The following is a 25,729-nucleotide window of genomic DNA, read 5'->3' as shown; positions in this document are numbered from 1 at the left end:
ACTGAAAATAGTAGAAAGAAAGGAAGACGTTTCGCTAAGTCATTTGGCCATATTAAATCAAATTAAAAGATGCTAGTTCCCCTCTTGGAAAAAGACCTTTCCACAATTGGTGGACACCACCCACTGATCCCCAGTGGTCAATCTGTGTTCAACAATAGCTAGCTACTTGTAAGAGTCTTAGCTGTGAGCTTGCCCTTACAGCATGAGGCTTGAGGTAGGTTTCTGAGCATCTTTAGGAGTCCTGGCTCTGTTTCTGCTCGGTTGCCTAGAGTGGGATCTTGTTTCACTCTTGCTGGCTTTCTGCTTCCCCCAGCACATGCTGGGGGTGGCAGACCAGAAAGACGCAGCAGGAGAGACAATTGGAAACCATGTAATTGTTTCACCTGGTTGGGATGGCAGCATCTGGGCCACCCAATCTCTTCATCGGGGAGATGGGAGCTAGGGAGCTTCCAAACCTCCATTTGCCTGGATCCCGGGTGGAACAGACGGGCAGTGTGACATGGCAGCAGGACACGGCCGGCAACTGGACACGTCTGGAAGGGTCTGGTGAGAGCAACTAGCTGTGGGTTTGATGAGGTGCATGCTGTTGCAAGGAAGTAACTAAGAGGATGGAATGCTATAAGTAAAGTTTAGTGGCTAAAAAGTTCATAATTGTTTTTTTAAAGAGTATTCAAGTATGTCTTATGGGAAGTTTAAGAAAACATTTTAAGTGGGATTGTGTTCATTTATTTCCTTACCGTGTCACCTCTATCTAAATAAAATTATTAACGTTACAAAAATCCATTTAGCAGAAGTGAAACTGAAATGAATGAATACTTCAGCTTTTAAATAATATTCATGTCTCCTGGGTATTTAAGCCACTATATTTTTCCACTCTTCAGTCGCAGGGAACCTAATTTCACTCAGAGCTTAGATAGATATACTAATGTACTTCTGAAATAGAAATAAAAAATATAAGCATTAAATTAAAATGGAAAATATCATGTAAGAGTACCGTGCATCAAGGCATACTGACACTAAGATTTGAGAAATACACATGCTTTAAATGCAATTTTTTTAGTTAATCAGAAGACACAGGTATTTAAGGAACTAAAACTAAACCGGTGACCCAGGTATGGTCCTAATTTTAAAAAGAAGCATGATGGTGCATAGGAAAAAAAAAGTGAGAATGAAGCCATCCAAATGGGGAAAAGTTGACCTGCCATCTCCCACCAAGAACCCTGTCCCCCATTTCCTCCCCCTCATTAGGACTTCTGACCAGCTCTGGCTTTGGGCCAGATCTCAGGTCCTGGCTTTTATTCCCCCCTATCCCACAGCATGAAATCCATTATTTATGGTGAAGGCTTGTTAAGGTGTGTGTATGGGGAGGGGAGTCTAGAAGTAGTCTCTCACTTCTACAGCCCAGTGAACTCAATTCCGCTTCTCCCTTCCTTCTAGCTGCTCGCTCAGAAACCACATCCAGGGGTGCTGAGGCCCAGCCTGTCACCGCTTTGCGGGTCACAAACCCCAGCAAAACTGCTGGAAACCAGCAGCACCTACACCGGGAGTTGCTGTTCACCCATCGCAAGTATGGCTTGCAGCTCCAGGCTGCTATTGCTACATAAGCTTTCCAAAAGCTGGACAGAACAACTTCTCTCTGGAAGCTTTGGCTTCTGTGGACCGTTGTTGATGTATCCCCTGAGACTTTTGCAGATTGTCTGGGTACTTTCTCTCTGAAGTAAATTATTGTTTATTGTTGGGAGAAAGCTTGATACCCTTGCTGGAAGAAATCTATTTTATGATTTGGCATTTTGTTGCTGAGAAAATTCCATTTGTTTCTTGCTCCTCCAATTCTGTTTACTTTTTATTTCATATGACATTGTGCAGGTGACACAGACACTGCCCCCCCCACCATCACCATTGCCTCACTTTCCCTGCCATTCTCATCTGTTGTTTCAAGTCTGCAAAATATAGCTGTTACTCTGCAAGCCACAAGTAGAGGTATCCATAGTTTAACACTAGGCCAAAATGCTGTGTATTGATGGGAAACCACGTTAGTTGGTCAAAACAAAAACATCAGAGAAGCTCATGCGTTGAAGACCAACAAATATGTACAGTTTTATAGCCATATATTTTCACGATCATCCACATTATCCATTCTGGTAGTTTAAAGAGTAGTTGCTACTCTTTAAAATGCTACATTTTATATATAAATCCTAAATATTTCAACTGTTTAGGAATCAATAGTCTGCGTTTTGAGGAAGAGATGCACATTATTCTTTTTCCTCCTTAGCAGTGGAGAAGATGTACCAAATATATACCTCAGGGGAAGTACTTTTCAAAGTAAGAGACCTGGCATGCTGTTGTGTAAGCTGATCAGACCACTCCAAGCAACCATACAGTTATTATTTAAAGATGAAATATTCTCTCCTAAGACATCATCAAAATATCAGGGCATCCACAAAGCCCATTAAAATAAAAACAATAATGTACTTTCTGCAAGGGAGAGTCTTAAAAAACCTGGTATAAGGTAGCAAAGCAAATATTTTGTTGGAGGTGTAACAGAAAAAAACATTTTCCTTAGGTAATTGTAAACAAATTAGGGTTGGCTGGCTCAAAGTAATCCAACCAACACCTGTTGGTTGGAACTCAATATCCTGCTTTCTAATCCAACACCTTAACCATTACATCAAAAAGTTCTGCAATAAGATTGCCACAATCACTGACATACCACAGATGCCTAAATGTATTCAAATTAATCCCTTGTTTCAGGTGAACATATTTTACCTTGTGTTTTCAGTTTGATAGAAATAATGAGATTGTGTGAGAAAAGCAGCAATGAACAGGAGTCATTCCTTATCCACATTTGTGTATCATGTATGTGTGTGTGTATATCTATCTATCTATCTATCTATCTATCTATCTATCTATCTATCTATCTATCTATCTATCTATCTATCTATCTATCTATCTATCTATCTATCTCTATCTGCATACACAGTTGTGTTAATATAGCATTAATAATATATGTATCTAGTAGGCCCTTCAATTGTATAGTTAGTATCTGCCTGTTTCTATCTATGAATGCAGTTTCACCCTCTCCAAAGAGTTCACTTCATACCCAGGCTGTCCATATAGGCCAAATAATGTCCTTTTTACCAGCAAAATTCTCCCAATGCCAACCCTACAATCTTTCTCCCTGGGAGTAAGACACACACATACACATACACACACACAACCATCCAAACACAGTCTGGACTTACTTCTGAGTGGACATGCATAGGATTACATGAATTGTAACTTGACTCACATTCCCAGCCCATGAGACACAGCGGGAGTCACCTTTCTTTCCTTTGCTGGCCCCCAGCCAGACTGGGCTTTGATCACCAGTAGGTTTTTCAAGCCTCATTTGCTGGCCTATTTCTTGAGGTCTAAAATAGAAAGGACAGTTTTAAATCGATGTCTGTTCTACTACTTCTCTAAGGTGTACTCTGTAGAAGGAGGGAGAGAAACACAGCCAAATTCTCATATATCCCCCCCCCTTAAGCCAGAATAACACATTAATTCTCTGTTATTTTGCTTCACCCCTACTCAGTCACTGAACCCAGCAGTAGATAAACAAGAGCTAAAATGTAAAGCAATGGTGGTAGGGCATTTTTTCTTCCTACCCTTATATACCCCATTTTGTGTAAATAACAGTCCTCCCCTATTTTTCTGCTATCTTTTTTCTTTTCCTTTGATGACCATCAGCGGACTTGTTTAGCAGAGGCAGCAGGAACCATCTGCAACCACAGACTTTCATCAATTTTGCTTGGTTGTTAATGCTACAAGGAAAAAAAGATGGGGAGCTGTCATTTTTTTTTGTCCTTTTATTTTTCTATGGAGATTCTCAACCAACCAGGTCATAGTTGTCCCAAAGGTGATTTTCCAAAGGCAACAGGACTTCCTTGTTTTTTTTCTCTGAAAACATTTTGCTTCTCATCCAAGAATCTTCTTCAGTTTGTGAGGAAAAAGTCCAGTTGCCTTTGGAAAAGCCTCTTTGGGGTGTCCTTTTATTTACAAGTTAATTCATCTACTTGGAGGTGGTATCATCTAGAGCAGAGGTCCCCAACCTTTTGGGCAGCAGGGACCGGTTCCGTGGAGAAAGGTTTTTCCACGGACCGGAAAGTGTGTGGTTTTGTGTGCTGCCTGCATCCCACAGATGGGGATTTGCTTGTTTGTGCGGACTGGTTGCTGGCATGCCACAAATCGGTACCGGTCCACGGACCGGGGGTTGAGGACCCCTGATCTAGAGTATCAGGCAGACACTCTTACAAACCCAAAAGGAGGCTGGCAATGGAGGTAGACCAGTGGTGGTAAGTAATAGATGGAGCAGTAAGCTATCAATTCTGAAGATTCTGAAGTTAATATCAAACTTGGAGACTCCACTGTAGACTAGATTAGGGTAGTTGAAAAACCATCCTGGATGAAGGCAACAGAATGCCACTAAGGAATCAACAGGACAATTCAAGGGAGTCATCATGTTGCAAATTAGTGGCTTAGAGACCTGAAGATTCTGATAGGTTTACTATCTTAGTGACAACAAGGCTGAGCTCTGAGGGCATGTGATTGAAGGAAAAGAATCCCATGTAAGTTGACCTGTTCTTGAATATCTTTAGCCACTTCAGACCTCAGCTCTATTTATTCAGAAATAAATCTTGGTCTTTACTCAAATATTAAAAGTACATGTAGTACTTGCAGTCCTAATTTGTAAGAATGCCAAAACACACAGCAAATTTCCTTACAATCCATAGCAGGTTTAAAAAGCTTTTATGACTCAGGAAGCTAGACAATAATTATTGTTTCTCATCTTAAAGAAGAATGGAATATACACAGTAGGAAGGGAAAGTTTGTTATTTCACCAGTTTCAGTACCAGATCCATTTAATGTTGTTATAAAAGTAACATTTACATATCCAGTTTGTGTTTTTTTTAAAGGGCTGGAACGAGTTGATATAAAACCAAAAGCAAACATCTTCAGTGTTTGTTGATACATCTAGGAATATTTCTTGTTTTCTTAGCATGCTCAGCTTCAGCTTAGATGGACGATGGTTTTCAGATTTTTCCCCAGAGAACTTTGTGAATCATTGTTTTGTGAGAGATAACTATGTATTTTTTAAATATGGCCTTATTGCCCAAACATTCTTTACATCTGATACGTTGAGAATTATGAATGAGTTGTTCGACTTAGACGATACATGGGATAATTATGCTGAAATATGGGAATCCTTTATTGAAACTTGTGTATAATTTCATACAGTTCATACAGTACACACACAAACACACACACACACACACACACACATAATTTTCTTCTCTTTGTTCTGGTTGCTATAGGACATTTCTTCCGTGTTCCAGTCTAAATTGTTACATTATTAGGCAAACTAAGCCAGAATGAGAAAGTTTATTGTTAAAGGGAAACAACTGTTGTCTGTTTTTATATGGGCTGTCCTGGCTTCACGTATTATCTTGTTGATGGGCTCAGTGAGGGTGGATGCTTGTCACAACCATTTATCTGCACAGGTTAGGATGAGTGAAATCCCTGTATTGTGTCAATCTCCCTTCTCAGAGGCCTGAGCCTTCGATCAAAGCCAGAGTTGCTCCAGGTTCTAGAGCATCGGAATCGGTGCCGGGATGGGACAGAAAGTGGCTTGAAACCATCCCCACTTGAGCAGGAGCTTTTGCGCTGGCAGCAGAGACGGGAACAGGTAAGGAGGGGTCAAGTGACCGGGACAGTCTCCCTACAGTTCTTGTAGGCAGTGACAGGAAATGCCTGGCAGTGGAACCTTCAAGGATATCTGATAGAAGTATTCTTTCTTGTCTGCAGCATCAACAGCAGGAAGCAACAGGGGATCCTGGTGGGAGCCAACCAGAGTTCGTAAAAGTCCGGGAGAAATTACGAAGGACACAGCAGCAACGGGATCCCTCTCCCCAGCATGCATCCCCTTCCTTGATATCTGTTCCCTTCCCGCGCCTTCCTCACCCCAACAGAAAGCCCTCTCAGGTCCCAGTCAAACACCCTCCTGTAGCCCTACAGGCTGTGGCTTCACATCCTCAGAGTTCCCTCAAGGCCTCTACTCTTACCTCAGTCCCATCAAAACATTCCCTTGCCAATAATACCTGACTGCCTCCCACCCATGCCCCTGCTACCAAGAATGCTTCATTAGGTGGCTTACACATAACATCAAGCTGTGATGTGTTCATTTTAGGGTTAGTGGCTTATTCAACAACCTTGGTTTAAAAACTTGGCTTAGCGTTACATGGGAATGCAGCTCCTTGATCCTGTTCTTCCAGATTTGGGGAGGGAATCTCAGAAGGATGTGAACTTTGTCTCCACTCCCAAGTGTGAAAATAGAAAGGAAAAAGGTTGGCCCAGTGTGTGAATTCCATTTCTTTCTTTTTAGCGGTCTATGAAAGTATTTTAAAAAATCCCATAAACACTAAAAAAAAGACTTCTGGCTTAATGTCATCTTTCTTTACACGGCCGGCCAAATCAAAATGATGAAAGCTATGGGGAAACCTTTCAGCTATTTGACCTTAAAAAGATTTGGAGTTATGGGAGGGTGAGCAATGTCTACATAGAAATGGTGAATATCTAGACCAGGGGTAGGCAACCTTCGCTCTTTTATGATTCGTGGACTTCAACTCCCAGAATTCCTGAGCCAGCATAGCTAGCTCAGGAATTCTGGGAGTTGAAGTCCACGAGTCATAAAAGAGCCAAGGTTGCCTACCCCTGATCTAGACTGAGGTGAAATAATGAAATAAGACAACCTTAAAAAATGGGAAGATTTATTTAGATAGTCCATACATTTGTATATTTAAAACAAAGCAATTGATAGGCTACATTTCTTCCCTCTACGCCCATCCACCCCCTCATAAGAAGCCACCCATATAAAGACAAGCTATAAAATCAGCAGATAAAAATGCCCCATGTTAGCTGGTTTCAGGAAGGAGATGGCCCGAGGTGTGGGGAGCAGCTTTATCTCTGGAAAGTTGGTAGAAACGTTTCCATCCCTGGCCCTCAATATACTACTTTCTTTTTTAACTGACAAGAAGGCACTTACTGTCAACAAAACATTCTACCCACACACAAAGAATTCCCTCCCCACAAAATTCTAGGCCATTCCTGGCCATCGTGGTGCCTTCTGGCTGGGTTAGAACTGCAAATCCCAGCATCCCAGCCTCTGGAAGTTACACCCCGACCAATCTGAAGGGGACCAGGTCAGGTAAGACTGGCCTAGGTAATAAGAGCCAAGGCTTCACTGAGGAATGTACTTGACAAAGGGGTTGTCCTCAGCCCCTCCCTGTAAGAAGTAGATGAAGGCCAGGAAGGCAGCCAACAGCCCAAACAACAGGAACTGGAGCCAGAGGGGGAGGTATCGCTTGGTTTCTGCACTGCTCCCCAGAGCCGTCTCCGCTGCCTGGGCCTGGCGTTCTGGATGTATGGCACGGCGGGGCTGCACCTGCAGCGAAGACAAGCCAGGTGATTTCCGTTGGAAAACGCTCTGGTAGGAACTGCTGTCTCTGCAAACATAAACCCAAAACAGAAAAATGTAAGGAAATTTCTCCTTAGTTCAGATTGCTTCTCTCTTTGGTTAGTTTCCATCTGTCGCTTCTTGTCCTGCCTTCAGGTGCTTTGGAGAATAGCTTGACTCCCTCTTCCTTGTGGCAACCCCTGAGACATTGGAACACTTGGATTTGACAGTCATTTTGACAATCTCTTTGTCTTTTCTCATTAATTAACACAAAGCAAACCATTGCTAACAAGATAAGCTCCGTGGAAATGAATTGCAGGGATGCAGTTCATCTCAGGGAGTGCTGTGCAGAAGAACCTTATCAACCTCAGGCACTGCGATTTAAGGCCGCCTAGATTAGATTTTCTATCTGCCATGATACTCTCACCTGATCTCCACTAGTCATCATTTGCATGTTGATGATACACCCCCCTTTCAGATTTTTCACAAAGATTGCAAAAGATTCTCATTTTGACAATTGCAGGAACGCCGATAAGCCTACAATTTTACACTACTATATATGTTGAACACAGCAAGAATCTTAATAAGCACAAGAATGGAAAGACAGATTAGTTCCCACAATGGAAGAATGGATGGTAAAGGTGATGGAGTTGGAGATGGCAAAGTGAACTGTTTGAATTAAAGATAACTGTGTGAATTATCTAATTTTGTTTGCATTTGAAAACCATTTCTGGATTTTGAACCAAAACTGAAAAAAAAAATGAAAATTTAGTTTTAGGTTTTGACGACTAGAATGACTTTGTTGTTATAGAAATGGCTTCTAATGGGTAGTCCTCGACTTATTCAGTCCTCATTTAGTGACTGTTCAAGGTTACAATGTCATTGAAAAAAGTGACTTGTGACTGCTTTTCACAGTTACGATCTTTGCAGCATCCCCATGATCATGTGATCAGAATTCAGATGCTTGGCAACTGGTTCATATTTATGACTGTTGCTGTGTCCCAAGGTCATGTGATCACCTTTTGCAACCTTCTGACAAATCAATGGGGAAGCTAGATTCACTTAACCACCAGATTATTAACTTATCAACTGCAGTGATTCACTTAACAACTGAGGCAAGAAAGATCGTAAAATTGGGCAAAACTCACTTAACAAATGTCTCACTTAACAACATAAATTTTGGGCTCAACTGCAGTCGTAAGTTGAGGACGTGTATTTTTTTGTATTCTACTATACTAAAAAAAACAGAATTCACTATTTTTTCCTTTTTTACCTCTTTCTGCGTTGTCTGTTTAACATTTCTCTGTTTTTGTTTTTATTTGTATCTTATAATAAACTTGAATAAAAAAAAAATTCTGACAGTGCTCAAAATTCACTGCCTAACCTTAGCATAAACGCCTTCACTGGTCTGGTTCCGTCAAAATGTGCAGGAACTGCAACTTCCAACACTGACAGCTGGCAACTATTCTGCAAATGGCAGCCCTGGTATATCAAGGTGGAACCAAATTGGGGAAATCCGTCTCAGCTGATGGGAGTTTTAGCATCAACCTTTCTTTAGAACCAGAAATATTTGGCAACACTGAGAGGACTCCCTATTATAGATAAGGCTGAGCAGAATTTCCAATTCAAAATCTACAAATTATTTTGGTGCATAGGGGCATGTAGCTCTATCTGGACTTAGGATCACCTGGCTACCCTCAAGGAAGGTCATCAAATCATTCATTTACTGAAGGAACCACAGAATGGCATCTAGCCACAAAACAAGCTAACAACCCATTCCACTAGGCGTTCTTGGGAATATTCTTTCTTACTGATGCCTCTGCACTGACCCTACTTACCTCTCAGCTGGCCTATCCTTCTCACTGGAAGAGTAGGAATATGGCTCGGCAATCTGAAAGAAAGCATGGACAGTAGTGAGTGTACGCTTCACTTATAACTATTGTTTACCAACCATTTGAAATTACAACAATACTGAAAAAAGTGGCTTATGACCGGTCCTCTCACTTATGACCATTTCAGCCCGGTTACATGATCAAAATTTGGCTGCTTGGCAACCAGCATGTATTAGCAACAGTCATGTGATCGTCATTTGTGACTTTCCCAACTGGCTTATAATAAGCAAAATCAATGGGGGAAACTGGATTTGCTTCATGATCACATGATTCACTTAACTGCAGTACAATAGAATAGAATAGAATAGAATAGAATAGAATAGAATAGAAGGGACCTTGAAGGTCTTCTAGTCCAGCACCCCCACTCAAGCAGGAGGACCTATACCATCTCAGACAAGTGACTGTCCAGCCTCTTTTTAAAAATCCCCAGTGATGGAGTGCCCATGATTTCTGGGGTTAAGCTGCTCCACTGGTTAATTGTCCTCACTGACAGGAAGTTTCTCCTTAATTCCAGGTTGCTTCTCTCTCTGATCAGTTTCCAACCATTGTTTCTTGTCCTGCCTTCAGCCGCTTTGGTGAATAACATGACCCACTCTTCTTGGTGGCAGCCCCTCAAATACTGGAACACTGCTATCATGTCTCCCCTATTTCTTCTTTTGCTTAACAGCTGTGGCAAAAAAGTTTGTAAAATTGGGTGCAGCTCATTTAACAACTGCCTTGCTTAGCAACGGACACTCTGGTCCCAACTGTAGTCGTAAGTCAAAGAGTTGTAAGGAGAGATCTTTCCTTGATTGTTTTGGATGTAACCCCCCCTGGATAGCTTTCTTGTTCTGTCTAGGTATGTGTGATGGAATGGAGAACAATGGGGGAGAGTTTGGCCAACACAGAGCTTTCCCAGAGACAGAGCAGGATTAAAAGACTGTGCAGCCCAAGCTGGAGGGGGAAGGGCAGGGGAAGAGATTCAAGGTAGCCAGTCCCTAGAACAGTGGTGGCGAACCTATGGCACAGGTGCCAGAGGCGACACTCGGAGCCCTCTCTGTGGGCACACGTGCCGTTGCCCCAGCCTCGCCTCCCCCCGTGACCCCCTTCTCTCCAGCAGCCCCCCTGAAGGAGAGTCGCCCCTGAGCGTGGCCCATGCAGAGCAGCGCAGCCAAGGACACGGCAGCCAGGCAACGTAGACAAGACTCTGCCCTCACACCCCATCGTGCACAGTGATGCTGCAGGGCGCGGGCAGAGGGCGTGACCGCCATAGAGCTGCTGGGCTGCCTGGGTGATCTGCAGCGGGCCCTGGAGGCGGTGAGTGGCCCTGCGGGCAGGTGGGGCGGGGATGGGGGGCGGGGCAGGGGTGGGGCAGGGGGTGGAGTGGGGGCGGGGCCAGTTTTGGGGCACTCGGTCTCTAAAAGGTTCGCCATCATTGCCCTAGAATCTCTCAAGCTATATCTAGTAGCTTGAGTTTATAGTTTATAGTTTTAGTTTTGCAATATTCTCTCTATTAGGTGTAAGCAAGTAACAGATTGAATTCAACCAGTGTCAAGCACCAGGGAAATCAGGAGATCCAGGTAGATTCTACAAGAATCTGACCAACTAGCGGTCAAGGGAAATGAGCGGGAGATAAGAAAGGCATTCAAGGTGGGTTGGACTTAGATCTACTCATGATGTATGACACATATGACCCCTCCCTCAGGCTCAGCCTGGTCATCTCCTACAACTAGACTTCTCAGTGTTGTCTTTGGGCTTGACAGCATGTGAGGAACAACTTACTGGCTGGCGGGCGCTCACTGTCCCTGGAAATGTTGTATGGCTTAATAAAGATGAGTAACTCCGAATGGAAGGTCTGGAGGGCTCAGAAGTGTTGGCATCCATATCTGACATAAGAGAGAGAGAGACAAGTCTATCAAAGACTCTGATGGCATGGCATATGATTTTTGTTATATATGAATATAAAAACAATAATAAAGGCTGAAGATCAGATTTCTCTGACTGGGTGCTCTTTGGATGGGTGTTTTTTTGTTCCCAGATTTCTCAGCAATTATCAGTTTGACCAAATGTTATGGTTCCAATCTTATAGGGGTTGTGGATTTTCAAAGCCCATTTTGCACTCTCATTTTTTTCCCTACCTTCTGATACATATGAAGAATGCTCTTCATGGTGGGGCAAATTGTAGTTATAACTCTGATATGACTTGGTGGCACTGGGATCTAGGAAATCACAGGAAAAAAATTACGTGAAGCAAAAGCTCTTTCTCTTTCTGGCATATATGTGTGTATTTGTATTTATAGTAAAAAGCAAGTCAAGCTATTTAAGCTAAGAACATGTTGCAGAAGGGACAGACAGTATCTGCAAATGGTTTTGGATCCATTTGGCATTCTGATGATACAAAACAATTACAGGTAATACGAACTTCACAATAATAATTGGGACCAATCAATGCAGTTGTAAAGCATAACATCATATGATCATGCTGCTTAGCAAAGAAATCCCAGAACTTCTCATCGCCATTATTAAAGGAATCACTGCAAGTTGTTAAACAAGGACATCACACGGCCGCTATTTGCTATCTTCTGCTGGCTTCTCCATTGATTTTGCTTGTAGGAAGCCAGCAAAGAAGGTCACAAATGGTGATCATAAGTCCAAAGACCAGCCATAACCATCATTTGTCCAGAACCATCCTAAGTTTGAATAGTCATTGAACAAGTGGTCATTAATCAATGACCATCTGTCCTTCCTGCCATAATACAACATTCCAGAAATTCTGACTTTTTAAAAAATAAATAACTTTCATCATATTTACCAAAGCAACATTTAATATAAACATATCAATGAGTAGTACTTGTTTATGATGTAGAGTATTAATTTTGGCAGTGTCAGTGCCAACAAAGATATAGTTAACCTTGACGTCAAAATGCCCTAGAAGCGCAAAGATCAACCTTATGGGACAAATACAGCATTGACTGCACATAGTCTCTGATTTTAAAATAAAATCCCATCAACCTATTTATGATTTTAGGCACAACCGAACAAGGTTTATATAGAAATCCCTGTTTTGGGGGTTGAGTTCCGAATATGAATAAAGCATATTAACTATGTCGTTTTTTTGGTGAGAGAATATATACATTTCTCTAGCTATAAAGAAAAAGCAATAAAATATATCTTCTTCCCAAATGAAAAACTCCCAGCTTTTCAATATCCTCATCCCATGTCCATGACCCATAATCCATCTTCCTTCAGTCAAAGACTCTCACACCTACCTTCATCTCTGTACTCAGAATAGTATTCCTGTCTTGGGACATATTCTTTGAAGTAAGTTCTTGTGGAGCCAAGAGCTGCAGGGTAGAATTAATTAAATGGTATTTAAATTTGATCCAGCCTTAATAAGAGTCAGTACCTGGGTCACCTTGTCTAGGCTGGGAAACTAAAAAAAGGTTGGGTCTGTTTAGTATTATTACAACATACTTGGGTTGTAGACTAGACTGCAAAGTTGTAAAACACTCTCCAAACAAAGCAATGGCAAACTATTTCCCTACTGTTGTCATGAAGGCAGCATGGACATGCCAACATAGTCAACCCAAATGTTGATCTCAACTCAAAGGAGACTTTCCCTTTTTAACTTGGATTGTCCATTTCCTTGGAGCACCAAGAACCCACATGCCATTGCCCTAATTTTCACCTGTTCGCTTGTTTGTTTCTTGGATTGCTTATCCTTCTAACGCCTTTTGATTCATAGACCATGTCTGTCTTTTACTCCTATCTTAGCAATTCACTTCACTCACCTTCTCGTCCGTAGCTGGAATCTTCCTTCTTTTGTGGACTCACAAAGGTCTCTTTTACGTAGCTTTGGCTGGTGGCTGGCTCTGTGTGGATAGGAAAAGAAGTCAGTGCCTGGCAAGGAGACCTTTCTCCACTTGGGTCAGTTTCTTCTTACCTGTGTGGGACACAGATCCTCCATGCGAAGGATATTGAATCCGCTCAGTCTCATATTCGTAGATTTTCTTTTCATAAAGTTTCCGGGTAGTTCCTGGGGAACGGAAATCAGGCTGGGGTTATATCTAAGCAGAGAACAATATACAACCTTTCAGCCTCCTCCACATGTTTCTTCTATTCTTCTACTAATACTTCATAGGTATTCCCAAATAGTTTTTACTGATTTTGCTTCCAAGTCTTGCCAACTCCAAAAGGACAGCTCATTGCACAACCTGTTCTACATATTGTTCAATGATGACGTAAATCTGTGGTGAAAACACGCCCAAAGCCACAAGATAAATGTGGGTTGGATATTTCACAGGAAAGCAATTCCTGGTTAGGTGCAGCATTCCCTTTAACCATTTTAAAACTCTTCTGACTTTTCTTCTTCTTAAAGAGCCAGAAGACTCAACTAACATTATTCACATTTGTTATTTATGGATCTTCCTCCCTCATCCGTGAGAGCAGAGGGGCAGAATTTTATCCCCATATGCTCCATCACTTCAGACAATTCACTGTGAAATTAGTAAATTAGTGAAAAACCTTCCTATTTTGAAAACTGGAGAAAGGCAAATAGAATCTTCTCTTATATGCTGATCTCTTCTGCTGTAAAAGCCAGATGCACAATTTTTATGAGCCAAAAAGTATTCTGGGCTTTCAGTGCTGCCCTGAAGGGAGGGCCTGGCTATGCTCCAAAAAGGGAAAGGATCCAGAGTAAAATAAGTGATTAGAGGAAAATGAACTTGATTTAATGTTAATTAAAACCATTAAAATTAATTAAGGATAATCTTACATCTAATATTCAGTATTTTAGTAAATTCCCCATCCAGTTCATTAAAAATTACATTTTGGCAAGGCGGGAGGCTGCACATAAAGTTTGGGGAAAAGAAATCACCTTTGCTATAAAACTTCATCTTTTTTGCTTATTTTGCTTCCTCTCCTAACTTGTTACTTTTCTATTTCCAAATTCCAAGGCATGTTTACAGGCAGTTCTCAGCTTACAACAGGTCGCTCAGCAATCATTTGATGTTATGAAGGACCCCCAAAAAGGGAGTTATGACTCAGATGCTAAGATCTGACATTTGGGGCCCCTGACATTCATGGCTGTTTGTAGCACATGTCTGTAATCAGGCAGGATCATGCGGTAGCCCACTTTACAATCGTCATAACTTACAGCCAAAATTGCAAGCTCAATTAAGGTTGAAGACTACCTGCACTTATTTTTTCTGCTCTGGGTAAACACATTGTCACAACACATACCAACAAGTGGTCCGTGGGGAATGCTGTATTTTTTCAATCGTGCAATAAGTTCCTTGTCTGTCATGCCTTTATACTCATCCATGGTGCTACCTAGAAGATGCAGAATGAAGATGGGGAGAAATAAGTTGCAGCCAATATCCCTAAATAACAATTAACTGTACAATTGGAAAACACCTACTTTTAAAAATAAAGGAAGATCTCTCGCACATGATCACACCAACCACTAAAATACTTTATCTTGAAAGCAAAAGTAGCTTCAGTACCAACATTGCTACAGGTTCTCTGCAGAGTATGACTTCAGTGGAAGCATGTGTGTTTTTTCTTTTTTTGTGTGAAGGGGATAAAATGTAATTAAGCTATTCCTAAACTAGTTATATATGAAAGGGAGAAATAAGATGGGGAAGCAAAACCCAACATAAATAAAGTCAATATTTGGAAGTGACTGTATCTCCCAGAATAGGAAAGGACTAAGGACAATGTGCTCTGTTATAATAAGAGGGGCTGAGCAATAACAATAAAGGCAATGTTGCCTCAACAAGAGCTAGTATTTTCAACCCCTTACAGTACTACAAACTGGCCATGTCTGTGAATAGTTGGGCAATGTTGGATTAAGCCAGGCAAGACAGTGGTGGGCGGATCTAATTCAGTGCTAGGCAGTTTACTAACATAGCATTGCTAAAGCCTCTAGGAGGGGCACATAATTTCCCAAAGCACATTTGCTGAGTGTAGGAAAAGAGGATTATGTTCTTCTGATTCCTCTTGATGAAAAAATAAAATCAAAGAAACCCATTTGGTGACTCCCTCTGAATCAGGATAAAGATATTATCCCATTACACACAATTTACTATGAATGCACCCTTAGGATTACTGTCAGCAACAAATATTTTATCATGTGTACTTATTTTAATCAGATTTTATTTAATGCCAGTCTACATTTTTGTACATCATTTCCTTCTATACTTATGTGTAGAGATTTATTTTATTTATTTGAATTTATTATTGCTGCCCAAATTCAATACTTGCAAACTTTGGATAATTCTTAAGGCAACTAATAATTTCAATCTATTACATAAACATATAGGCCTTTGATAAATCTTTAAAAAGCAACAAGCTTTTTGCATTTTTGCCAGATTACAACTTTGACAAAAGAACTGGGGGGAGGGTGTCAGGCAAAAAAATTATAAGCCACTCCTTAAGTTTTTCACCTTATTATTTGCCTGAGCATGAATACAGAAAGATTTTTCAGTAACAAAACAGGCCATTTAAACAAATTCCCCTCACCATCTTCATAACATAATCAGTTCAGGAATCCAAATGGAATCCATGCATTCTAGATATGTATTACAACGGATTGTGTCTGATTAGAATCCACATGTTGTACAATGTTATTCTGGACCTTTATCCAATTCAAATTCTCCTAAAACCCAACATAACTAAAAAAAAAAGAAAGACAAAAAGCAAAACTTCAAGTTATTATTGTACTTATTAGATTTGTCTGAAATCCTGTCTTCAAGATTCAGGATCTACCTCTATAAAGAAGATAAAATGTTTTTATTTAAATGGAAAAACATTCAGAGCTGGGGCCTGAATTAGTATCAAACACAGTTTGCAAATTTGCTTTGTCTCAGATGCCTGGGTGTGCCTTGGCTTTCCCTTGAATTCCTCCCCCCCACCCCCACCCCATATGAGTTTGGCACATGTTTATTCCATAACAATGAAACTTATTATTACAGTTGCATGCTTCCTATGCCTAAGATTAAGTAACATAAAAAAAAACAATTTAGGCAAGCAAATGATCACAGGGAAACATTGTGCTAATTAGGAGTTTCAGTGTGTAATAACCAACAATAGAAATCCTGTGTCCTTTTTAAATCTGGGGAACAGTTAAATAGGGAGGAGGGAGAGTTGACCAAGAGAGTCACTTTGGTCTAGTGCAGGGGTAGGCAACCTTGGCTCTTTTATGACTCGTGGACTTCAACTCTCAGAATTCCTGAGCCAGCTGGCTCAGGAATTCTGAGAGTTGAAGTCCACGCCAAGGTTGCCTACCCCTGGTCTAGTGGTTAAGACACCAGTCTAGAAACCAGGAGAGCATGAGTTCTAGTCCCACCTTAAGTATGAAACCCAGCTGGATGACTTTGGGCCAGTTACTCTCTCTCAGCCAAACTCGTCTCACAAGGTTGCTGTTGTGGGGAAAAAGAGCACTAGATATGCTCAAAGCTTTGAGTTATTTATAAAAGAGGGGTGGGTGAGGGCTTTACCAATCAGCGGCTTGCATGCCTGAATTTTAAGCTGCACCCTTGATTATGCTATCTTTCTCACTATAAACGTCTGCATTCAACCGAAGTCTAGATTGCGTTGAATGGAGGAAAGCAGACTCGCGCGGGGAAAGAAGGAAAGTCAGCCAGCGGGTAACTGAGCTCTGGAGTTAAGTTTAGCAGCGGAGGAAAAGTAACCCCGCCCAAAGCATACTTCAGGGTCAGCTAAGGAACCCGAAAACCCATATATCCCATCAGCCACCACCTGCAGCCCTTTTGCAAGGAAAACAGCTTGGCCGCGGTCCAGGCCCCCCAACACCCCCCCATCCTTTGACAGGGCGGCAAATGCCGAGGGCGCGAGGGCCAGACGGACAGGCGGGCGGGCGGAGGAACCGAAGCCTGCAGCTGCCAACTTTCAAACGCCTGGGCTGCTCCGGCCTCGGCTCTGCCTTGCCGAAGGAGGCTCAGAGGGGCGGGAGAGGCGTCTAAAAGGGCCAAACGGGCAGAAAAGGTCACCCTGTCGCCCGGCTCCTCTAGTCCAGTGTTTCTCAACCTTGACAATTTTAAGGCATGTGGACTTCAACTCCCAGAATTCCACAGCCAGCAATGCTGGCTGTGGAATTCTGGGAGTTGAAGTCCACATGCCTTAAAATTGTCAAGGTTGAGAAACACTGCTCTAGTCCCTTCGACCCTTCGTAGGGGGCCCCGCTCTCTACCAAACGAGAGACGTGCAGTCGCTGCCCGGGCAGGCTCGGCGTGGGCGATGCCTTCCCTGCCCGGATCCTTATACGGCCCAACCTCTTTTCATAACACGCTTCTCTCTACTCCCAGCAACGATATATCCAGTTGCCCAGGAAGAAGAAGAAGAAGAAGAAGAAGAAAAAGAAGGAGCCCACCCATCTCCGCCCTCTCTAGTCCAACTTCAGGAAACTAGAAAGCGGTGGGGGGGGGGGGGGAGAGGCGAAGCTGGCTTTGCAACCGAAAGAAAGGGTGGGGCCGGGCAGAAGTTCTCCTAACGGCCGGGCTGCGAGGGAAAGGGGCAGACAAGCCCCCCCCCTCCGCAGGGAAGAGGGCAGGGTGGTGGCAAGGAGGGTAGCGGGGGCTCTTTCCTACCTGCTATTCCGGGCGCCCTGGGCTGGCCCCCGTAAGGGAAGTGAGTCAGGCTGCGGGGCGGGAGGACCCGACAGGCTGTGGATCTCAGCGCCGCACACAGCCGCCGCCTCCTCCTCCTCCGTAGCTGCCGGGCGGGTTCGGGGCGGGCTTCCTTTTCTGGCTGGCTCTCGTTACCGGCCTTTGCGTTTCAGATCTTTTCACTTCTTGGCACTGGTTAGCGCAAATGAACGACGCGCGTTTGCCGCCTCCCAAGCTCAGGAAACAAGGAGGCAGACGTTTACAGGCGGGGCCGAATCCATCTGGCAATAATAATGAACACCGCCAGATATCAACATCTGCCTATCCCAGATCCTTGGGAAGGACTCCCTAAGTTGATAAAAACGCCAAATCCAGTCTAAATGCCGACTGTGATCAACCATAATAACAGAAGTAGAACGTCCGTGGCAAAAGAAAGCAAGGACGGCACCAATTGTAAATAGAATATTCTTTTATTGGCCAAGTGTGATTGGACACACAAGGGATTTTTCTCCGGTGCATAAGCTCTCAGTGTGCATACAAACAACAGTGATAATCATAAGAGACCAATAGCAGAAGGTAATCCGAAAGATGAGAAGGAATAATAATACAGCCCTACTATATGGGTAAATATCCTTAGGCATAAGTCAGTGCTGTGGGAATTAGGTGTTGTTTAGCAGAGGGATGGCATGGGGGGAAAAACTCTTTGTGTCTAGTTGTTTTGGCATGCAACGCCTGCAGTGGCCAGGACGTCCTGAGGGGAGGAGTTGAAACAGTTTGTTCAGGATGTGAGGGCTGTGTATATTTCTCAGCTCTCTTTCTGGCTCGTGCAGTATACAGTCCTCAATGGAAGGCATGCTTTTGCAATTGTTTTTTCTGCAGTGCTAATTATCCGTTGGAGTCTGTACCTGTCTTGTTTGATTGCTGCACCAAACCAGACAGTTACAGAAGTACAAACGACAGACTCAAAAATTCCTCTGTAGAATTGTATCAATGGCTCCTGGGACAGTCTGAACTTTCTGAGTTGACACAGGAAGAACATTCTTTTAATGATAGGTTCTAATATTAGATGTCCATTTCAATAATAGGTGCCTTGGGTGCAATTCCAAAACATCTGTAGCACCCGTTGTATACCATCGGCATTGACAAAATCAACAGTCAATTGCAAAATGCAACTTTACTTGGAACACCTTACATCCTGCTACAGTACTTTTGATATTATTAAACAACAACATCTGCATATCCCAGGTCCTTGGGAAGGACTCAATAGGTGGACAAATCAACTCTTAACATCCGGTTGACTGTGCGACCAACCATAATAACATAACTGACTTGACAATAACTGGATGCAGCCAAATAATACAGAGTGATTAAAGGAACTATTGAGGCATTTATTTGTGTGTGGTTTTTATTAATTGTGTTTTTGTTGTTGTTGTTAGCCACCCAAAATTACAGATAGACCTTACAACCATTTGTTTAGCAACTTTTCAAAGTTACCACACTGATAAAAAAAAGTTTTACATCTGGTTCTCGCATTTACAACCATCATAATATCCCCCCAGTCAAGTGAACAAAATTCAGGTCCTTGACAACTGCCATGTACTTACAATGATTGCAGTGTCCTGCCATCATTGCAAATGCATGTCATGGGCGTTGCCATCTGGCTTCTGACAAGCAAAGGCAATGGGGGAAGTCAGATTCATTTAATAACCACATGATTCACTTAACAACTGCAATGATTTGATTAACCATGGCAAAAAAGGTTGTAAAATCAGGCACAACTCACTCAACAATAACCTTGCTTAGCAATGGAAATTTTGCTCCAGATTGTGATTGTAAGTTGAGGACTACCTGTATATGCCACAAGATGGGTGTCGATAGAAATCTTACACACAAACATATGTTAACAGTATGATTCAGTGTCCATTTTCTGGAAATATGAAATTACAGACAAATGACAGTGAAAGCTTTCTGGGATTTTAAACTTACTATGGATACTTGATACATAGCACACCAGACATTACTATGGTTGGACATGACCGTGTTGGGTTTATTGAGGATGGTTTTTCCAAGAGACGGTAACTTTGAAAACAGGGTTAGGGTTTATAAAATACCAAGATTTGCAATTAGGATTGGTTCCAAATCTGAACAGAATTGAGGCAAATTGACCCTCTCCTTGCTCAAACAGCTCTGCCTGCCGAATATATTTGCGTGAAGTGGCACTGCTTCAAGAAGGTGGGTGGGTGGGGCTGAGCCTACACTTTTTAGACTTCCTCATAACTGCAACTCAAGATCGGGAGCCGTGCAAAGAATGTAAAATGACTGATGTTGCCAAAAGTGCTGAATTGGTATGTCAAGCAGAACTAGGTACTTGCTCTGAGACCGTCCTCTGTCCCAGTTTGCCTTTTGCTTTTGTCTTTAATCTCTTGGCCTCTTCCTCTTCTTTGAACATTATTTGTGAAATCATTAATTGGGCGGTTGATGTCAGTTCAAGAAAAAATATCTCCAGATATAGTCTAGCAATTTTCTGTTAATATTTAACATTCTTACTTCAGCTGGGGAAAAATAGTTAAGTCGTTGCCAAGTTTGCAATTTTTCAGCCATTTGACAATCCCATCAGTGTCCCAATGAAGATGGATACCATACTTTGAGTGTGATGATTAAATGCAATGATTCTGAATATTTAAATGATTGCTGGTTCGGCCTAGTTACTTCTTTTACTCACTTTTCTCCTGCAAGATGAAATGGGGACAGTATTCCCATTCCTCTTCTGATCCTAAATGGTGGCTTGCCATTGCTATCATTGAAGAGGGGCAAGGTTTAGGAAGGTTGATTTATTTATTTTTATTTATTAAAATGTATATGTGACCCATTTCACCATCCAAAATGATTCTGTTTTAATATAATGAGCCAACCTAGTCAATGGTTCAACAATGGTTCAATTAAACACTCTAATGGTTAGAGTATTTACAAAAATATTGAGAAAATTTTTGAATCTCAGTTTACATTTTGTTTAATTCTGTTAAAGTAAGCATTGTCTTCACTCTTACTTGCTCAAATTGGGGAGTGTTCAACGTTACAGTTCCCCCCAGTTTAATATAACATGCAAACATTTGGGGAAGCTTTTCTTAGATTGATAACATTCTTAATTACTTGATGAGAAATCATGAACTAAGGAGGGATTCAAAAGAATTTGGCCTCCACTGATGCAAGATTGCCAAATAGCGCTGGAGATCCTGAGAGCTGTGCAATCCTTTGGGGTGCATCAGTAAGTACATCTGTCACCCATATAATTATACTCAGTCAAACTCTGAAGGACCTGTTTGGAATTGCTACATCTCTACTTGATAGCATGTTCCTTTACATGTCTACCAGGAAATAAGATCAAATGTTGCAATCTACTTTGGAATAAGCTTCATTGGCCTCAGCAAGGTTAATTTCTTAATAAATGTATTTAGATTTGCATGATTGTTTTAGTTTTGACCTGTCCAGTTTATAATGCATTTTTTCAAGCCTTATAAGGGATAAGCTTGAAGAGGATAATTTTTTTGGGGGGGTGGGGGTAGAGCAAATTAAATGTATAATATGTAAAATATTGGGCTAAAATAAAGCTTATGGCATAATTAAATAAGTGGGAGGTTTTCCTCATTGGTTTTGGGTGTGACTGAAATATTTCAGCTGCTCTCTGCTTGCATTGGGTTAGTAATAAGCAACTTGCCTAGCAAACATTGATTTAATCACACATGACACCTAATCAGTTCAATGAATCTTCCCCAACTCAATATGTTGGGACGGTATCTCCCAGAATGTCCAGGCAACATGGAGAAAGTTTATATTACTTTTTAAAGAAAAGTAAACACTGATAGAGTTACAAGATGACTTGGGAATACAAGAAAACCCTCTTTGCCCAGCTCAGGGCCATCAATCTAGGGGACTGGAGGCTAAAACATATAAGGAACGGCTGCTGGAATTGGGTTTGTCTAATTTAATGAAGAGAAGGACGAGGGGGGACATGATAGCAGTGTTCCAATATCTCAGGGGCTGCCACAAAGAAGAGGGAGTCAAGCTATTTACCAAAGCGCCTGAAGGCAGAACAAGAAGCAATGGGTGGAAACTAATCAAGGAGAGAAGCAACCTAGAACTAAGGAGAAACTTCCTGACTGTTAGAACAATTAACCAGTGGAACAACCTGCCTCCAGAAGTGGTGAATGCTCCAACAATGGAAGTTTTTAAGAAAAGACTGGACAGCCATTTGTCCGAAATGGTATAGGGCAGTGGTTCTCAACCTTTTTAATGCCGCGACCCCCAACCGGTCGTAAGTCGAGGACTAAACCGGTCATAAGTCGAGGACTAAACCGGTCATAAGTTGAGGACTAAACCGGTCGTAAGTCAAGGACTACCCAACCGGTCGTAAATTGAGGACTTTCCCTGCCCGGGAGCGCCACGCATGCGTGGTTCCGCCCCCTGAGCCGGCTGAGGCGTAGCTGGCAATTTGCAGAGACAGAGCAGGCCGACCACCAGCTGGCCCAGCCCAAGGGAGGTAAGGCACCCGCCGGAAAAGGGTAAAAAAAATGGCGGACAGCCTTGCTTCGCGACCCCCGTGAAATAGTCGATTGACCCCAAATGGGGTCGCGACCCATAGGTTGAGAACTGCTGGTATAGGGTTTCCTGCCTGAGCAGGGGGTTGGACTAGATGACCTCCAAGGTCCCTTCCAACTTTTATTATTGTTATTATTGTTATTGTTGTTATTATTATTATTATTATTATTATTGTTGTTGTTGTTGTTGTTGTTGTTAATTAATTAATTAATTAATCAATCAATCTGCATCAGGTCATCCAGAAGTTTTAAGTAACCTGAGCGTAACACTCTGTACGGCCACGCGGTGGCAGCAAAGACACAAAGAAACCTTTAGCTCCTTGCTATCATTTGGTGATCGTCCCTGAATTTTATGGACCAGATACAGTAGGCAGCCCTAAACGTTTCTCCTCTCATGGCCTTCCTCTGCCGGCACCGGCTATGAATTCAGCCAGATATTGTGAGCGGAGCTTCGACACTACAGTATTAGTTCCATCCTCCATGAGCCGATTCTAGTCTCACAATGGGCCCTTGTTATTTGACGCCAGGAGAAAGGAGACGCCGCATCCCTCCAGACACTTTGGGCGGACAAAGAGAGCCCGAATTGTAAGAACTACCTTCCATTAACTACTGAGCAGAAAAGACTACATTTCCCATCAGACTCTGGGAAAAGACTGCCCTTCGCATCTCCTTCGCCCCTCCCACTGGCCAGGAGGTCCTTGTTCAGGACTTGCCCGAGCATGCAAGTTTTCAGTTTCTCTGGAGAGCGAGCGAGCGAGCGAGCGAGCCGGGAGTTCAAGAGTCCCTGCTTCTGCGCCTGGAGAATTGCTGCGAGGTGAGATACATAACGCTTCTCTCCCGCTCATCTCCAACAAGTGAGGCGGGAAGACGTTTTCTCTTATTCGGGAGAAAAGAAAAAGACGCTTCCCCTTTTCATTTTGCCCCTTTCCATGGGTTTGAAAAAGGAATGACCAAAATACGGCAGTGGCACTGACTGGCGCTGTCTCAAGCCATCGTGCACCCCCTTCCCCAGTTATTAAAGGAAGGAGAGCCGGGTCAGTCTGTGAGGGTAAAAATCAGGAAGAATCGGGGGTCGCCTCTTACAACTGACACGCTATATTAAAAGCATCCGCTTTGGCGAACTGCAGCTCACTCCATCGGATGCATTGAGTGCTAGGGTGATGTGGGATTTAAATTGGAGGGGGGGGGAGGGAAGAGACAGGTGGTTATGTAGGTGCAGGATGTATGCGAGAGAGGTTGAACAAGTCTAATGTGTTACAAACTCATTGTGTTGGTTGAGACCTTCTGAGGTTGCCTGGAAATTTTTTGACGTGAGTTCAACAATTTCTCACGTGGTGGTGCTGTTAAAGTCCCGCTTTTGTAAACCAGCCACTATGAAATCTGCTAGCAAGGATCCTGGAAAGCCGAAATGCTCTGAGATAACACTTTTCTGGTTTTGAGTCCTGATGTCAAACTTGTGGTCCATTAATTCTTTTGTGCAAAGTTTACCCTGTTTGGCCTATTTAAGAACCCAGGAGGGCATTACTGGCAGATGTCACGTTGGAGGAATTCACATTACTTCCCCAGCTAGTACCTCTGGCTGCTCAGAAAAAATATATCCCATTATTCCTAGCCAGCCACAGCATTGAGTTTATTGGCTGTGGGATAATGGAAGCTGTGGTCACCCTGATTGGGAGAGTAACAGGTTAATGGAAATAGCCTTTGTGGGTTGAAAACGCTTTTCTGGAACAGACCTGCAAGCTGATGTTCTGGCTATAGTATTTGTAAGAGGACTTCTCACTTATTGTTTGCCTCACCATTTAGAATCCAGATTTATCTTGATTTGAACAAGATTTATTTATCGGCTGCCCTTCTATTCAAAGGAGTGCTCATAACTCCCCTTTGAGTCATTGACAATTGACAATGGCGTACTATAAGCTATTGATTGTGAAACTTACATTGGTCAACATAAATGACCAGTCTTCTGGCAGTGATAACAATTAATCAGTGGAATAGCTCACCTCTGGAAGTTGTGGGTGCTCCATCACTGGAGGTTTCCAAGAACAGACTGGACAGCCATTTGTCCAGAATAATATAGGATCTCCTACTTGAGCAGGGAGTTGGAGTAGAAGACTTCCAGCATCTCTTCCAGCTCTATTGTTCTGTGTTCTAAATTAGATTTATAAAATTGTGGTGATATGAGAGAGGAAGAAAATTTATTTCTCTGCGTTGTAATTTTATAAATTTCTTGTTTCCTGAGCTTTAGCCACTCCACTTTTTATTTTTAACCCCAGCATTTTTGTTATTCAATATATAAAAATCACAACCTAACCCTTTTCTTTGCATCTGCACATCCTATAATGCCTGTAAAGGGGAATATTTGGACTCTGAGGTGCATCCTGTATCTTCAAGACAGGAGAAGACAATTTGCAACCAGGCCTGCAAATGATTACCACTTCTTTTTCATGACCTTAGAAGCCCCTTTGATCACAACCAGTGTTATGATTTCCTGCTACGGAAAACATACACAAACTATGATGTAAAGTTTGGGGAAAAAAACAAAAGACAGAACTCTCAAAATCTCACCTCAGCTTTAGGAAACACAAAGTAGAGCACTGCCATTTGGTACAGTTCCCTTCTGTATTTTTTTTTAATAGAGGCAGCTTGGTCCTACCCATTGATGTGCAGAGCCTTGGAAATAAAATTACTCAAAAAATTTATCAGAACTGCAAAATAAGCTACTTCATAACACTTGTGTCATGCAAAGCATGATGAAAGGTTTATTATGAAGTGGCAAGATTCAGTTCCTTTATGAAATGTAGAGGAGGAAGAACATTTATCTGGCTATGTATGCAGTTTTAAAAACAACCTCAAGCTCCAGTCCAGAGAAGACATTCATGTGGGTATAGTGGTTGACGTCCTAGATTTGTGGTTATGGAGCTGAACCCAGTTTGAGGCTGACTTCAGGCATGAAAGCCCTCTGGGTGATTTGAGGCCAGTGGCACTCCCTCAGTCCAACCTACTTCACAGAATTGTTGTTGTGGGGAAAAATTGATAGGGGGAGTGCCGTGTGTCCATCACTGCGAGCCCTGGAGGAAAGGCAAGGTGGAAATCTAACCAACCACAAAATTCTGGGCATCTTGTTTTAGAACAAAGAATATGAAG

General features: G+C 42.3%; 2 protein-coding genes across 2 annotated transcripts in view; one reads left to right on the top strand and one right to left on the bottom strand.

Annotated features, from left to right (window-relative positions):
* Positions 1–6,789: 6,789 nt before the first annotated feature.
* Positions 6,790–20,439, bottom strand: EMD (emerin). Its single transcript, XM_015812237.2, has 10 exons — positions 20,359–20,439; positions 17,973–18,096; positions 14,605–14,694; positions 13,307–13,399; positions 13,155–13,235; positions 12,633–12,707; positions 11,502–11,582; positions 11,146–11,249; positions 9,331–9,383; positions 6,790–7,541 (listed from the first exon to the last, which is right to left on the bottom strand). The coding sequence occupies exons 1-10, from the start codon at positions 20,437–20,439 to the stop codon at positions 7,277–7,279; spliced, it is 1,047 nt and encodes a 348-aa protein (XP_015667723.2). The 3' UTR covers positions 6,790–7,276.
* A 2,921-nt stretch (positions 20,440–23,360) lies between these two features.
* The window catches only part of TREX2 (three prime repair exonuclease 2), a 3,451-nt gene continuing 1,082 nt past the window's right edge, over positions 23,361–25,729 (top strand). The window contains exon 1 of the mRNA XM_015812257.1: positions 23,361–23,399. The gene's annotated coding sequence lies outside the window, so the exon portion shown is untranslated. The remainder of the gene's footprint in view (positions 23,400–25,729) is intronic.

Source organism: Protobothrops mucrosquamatus, unplaced genomic scaffold (assembly GCF_001527695.2).
Source record: "Protobothrops mucrosquamatus isolate PMUCROS unplaced genomic scaffold, P.Mucros_1.0 scaffold76, whole genome shotgun sequence".
Lineage (NCBI taxonomy): Eukaryota > Metazoa > Chordata > Lepidosauria > Squamata > Viperidae > Protobothrops > Protobothrops mucrosquamatus.
The sequence above is the reverse complement of the archived record's forward strand: the minus strand, read 5'-3'. Positions and strand labels throughout refer to the sequence as shown.

Excerpts from the sequence above, each read along its gene's own strand:
- EMD (XM_015812237.2), bottom strand. The coding sequence starts at position 20,439 with ATGTTCAAAGAAGAGGAAGAGGCCAAGAGATTAAAGACAAAAGCAAAA. Across the intron at positions 13,236-13,306 it reads AGGATCTGTGTCCCACACAG|AGCCAGCCACCAGCCAAAGC; the intron begins GTAAGAAGAAAC and ends CTATCCACACAG. Across the intron at positions 12,708-13,154 it reads TTCCAGCTACGGACGAGAAG|CTCTTGGCTCCACAAGAACT; the intron begins GTGAGTGAAGTG and ends TCTACCCTGCAG.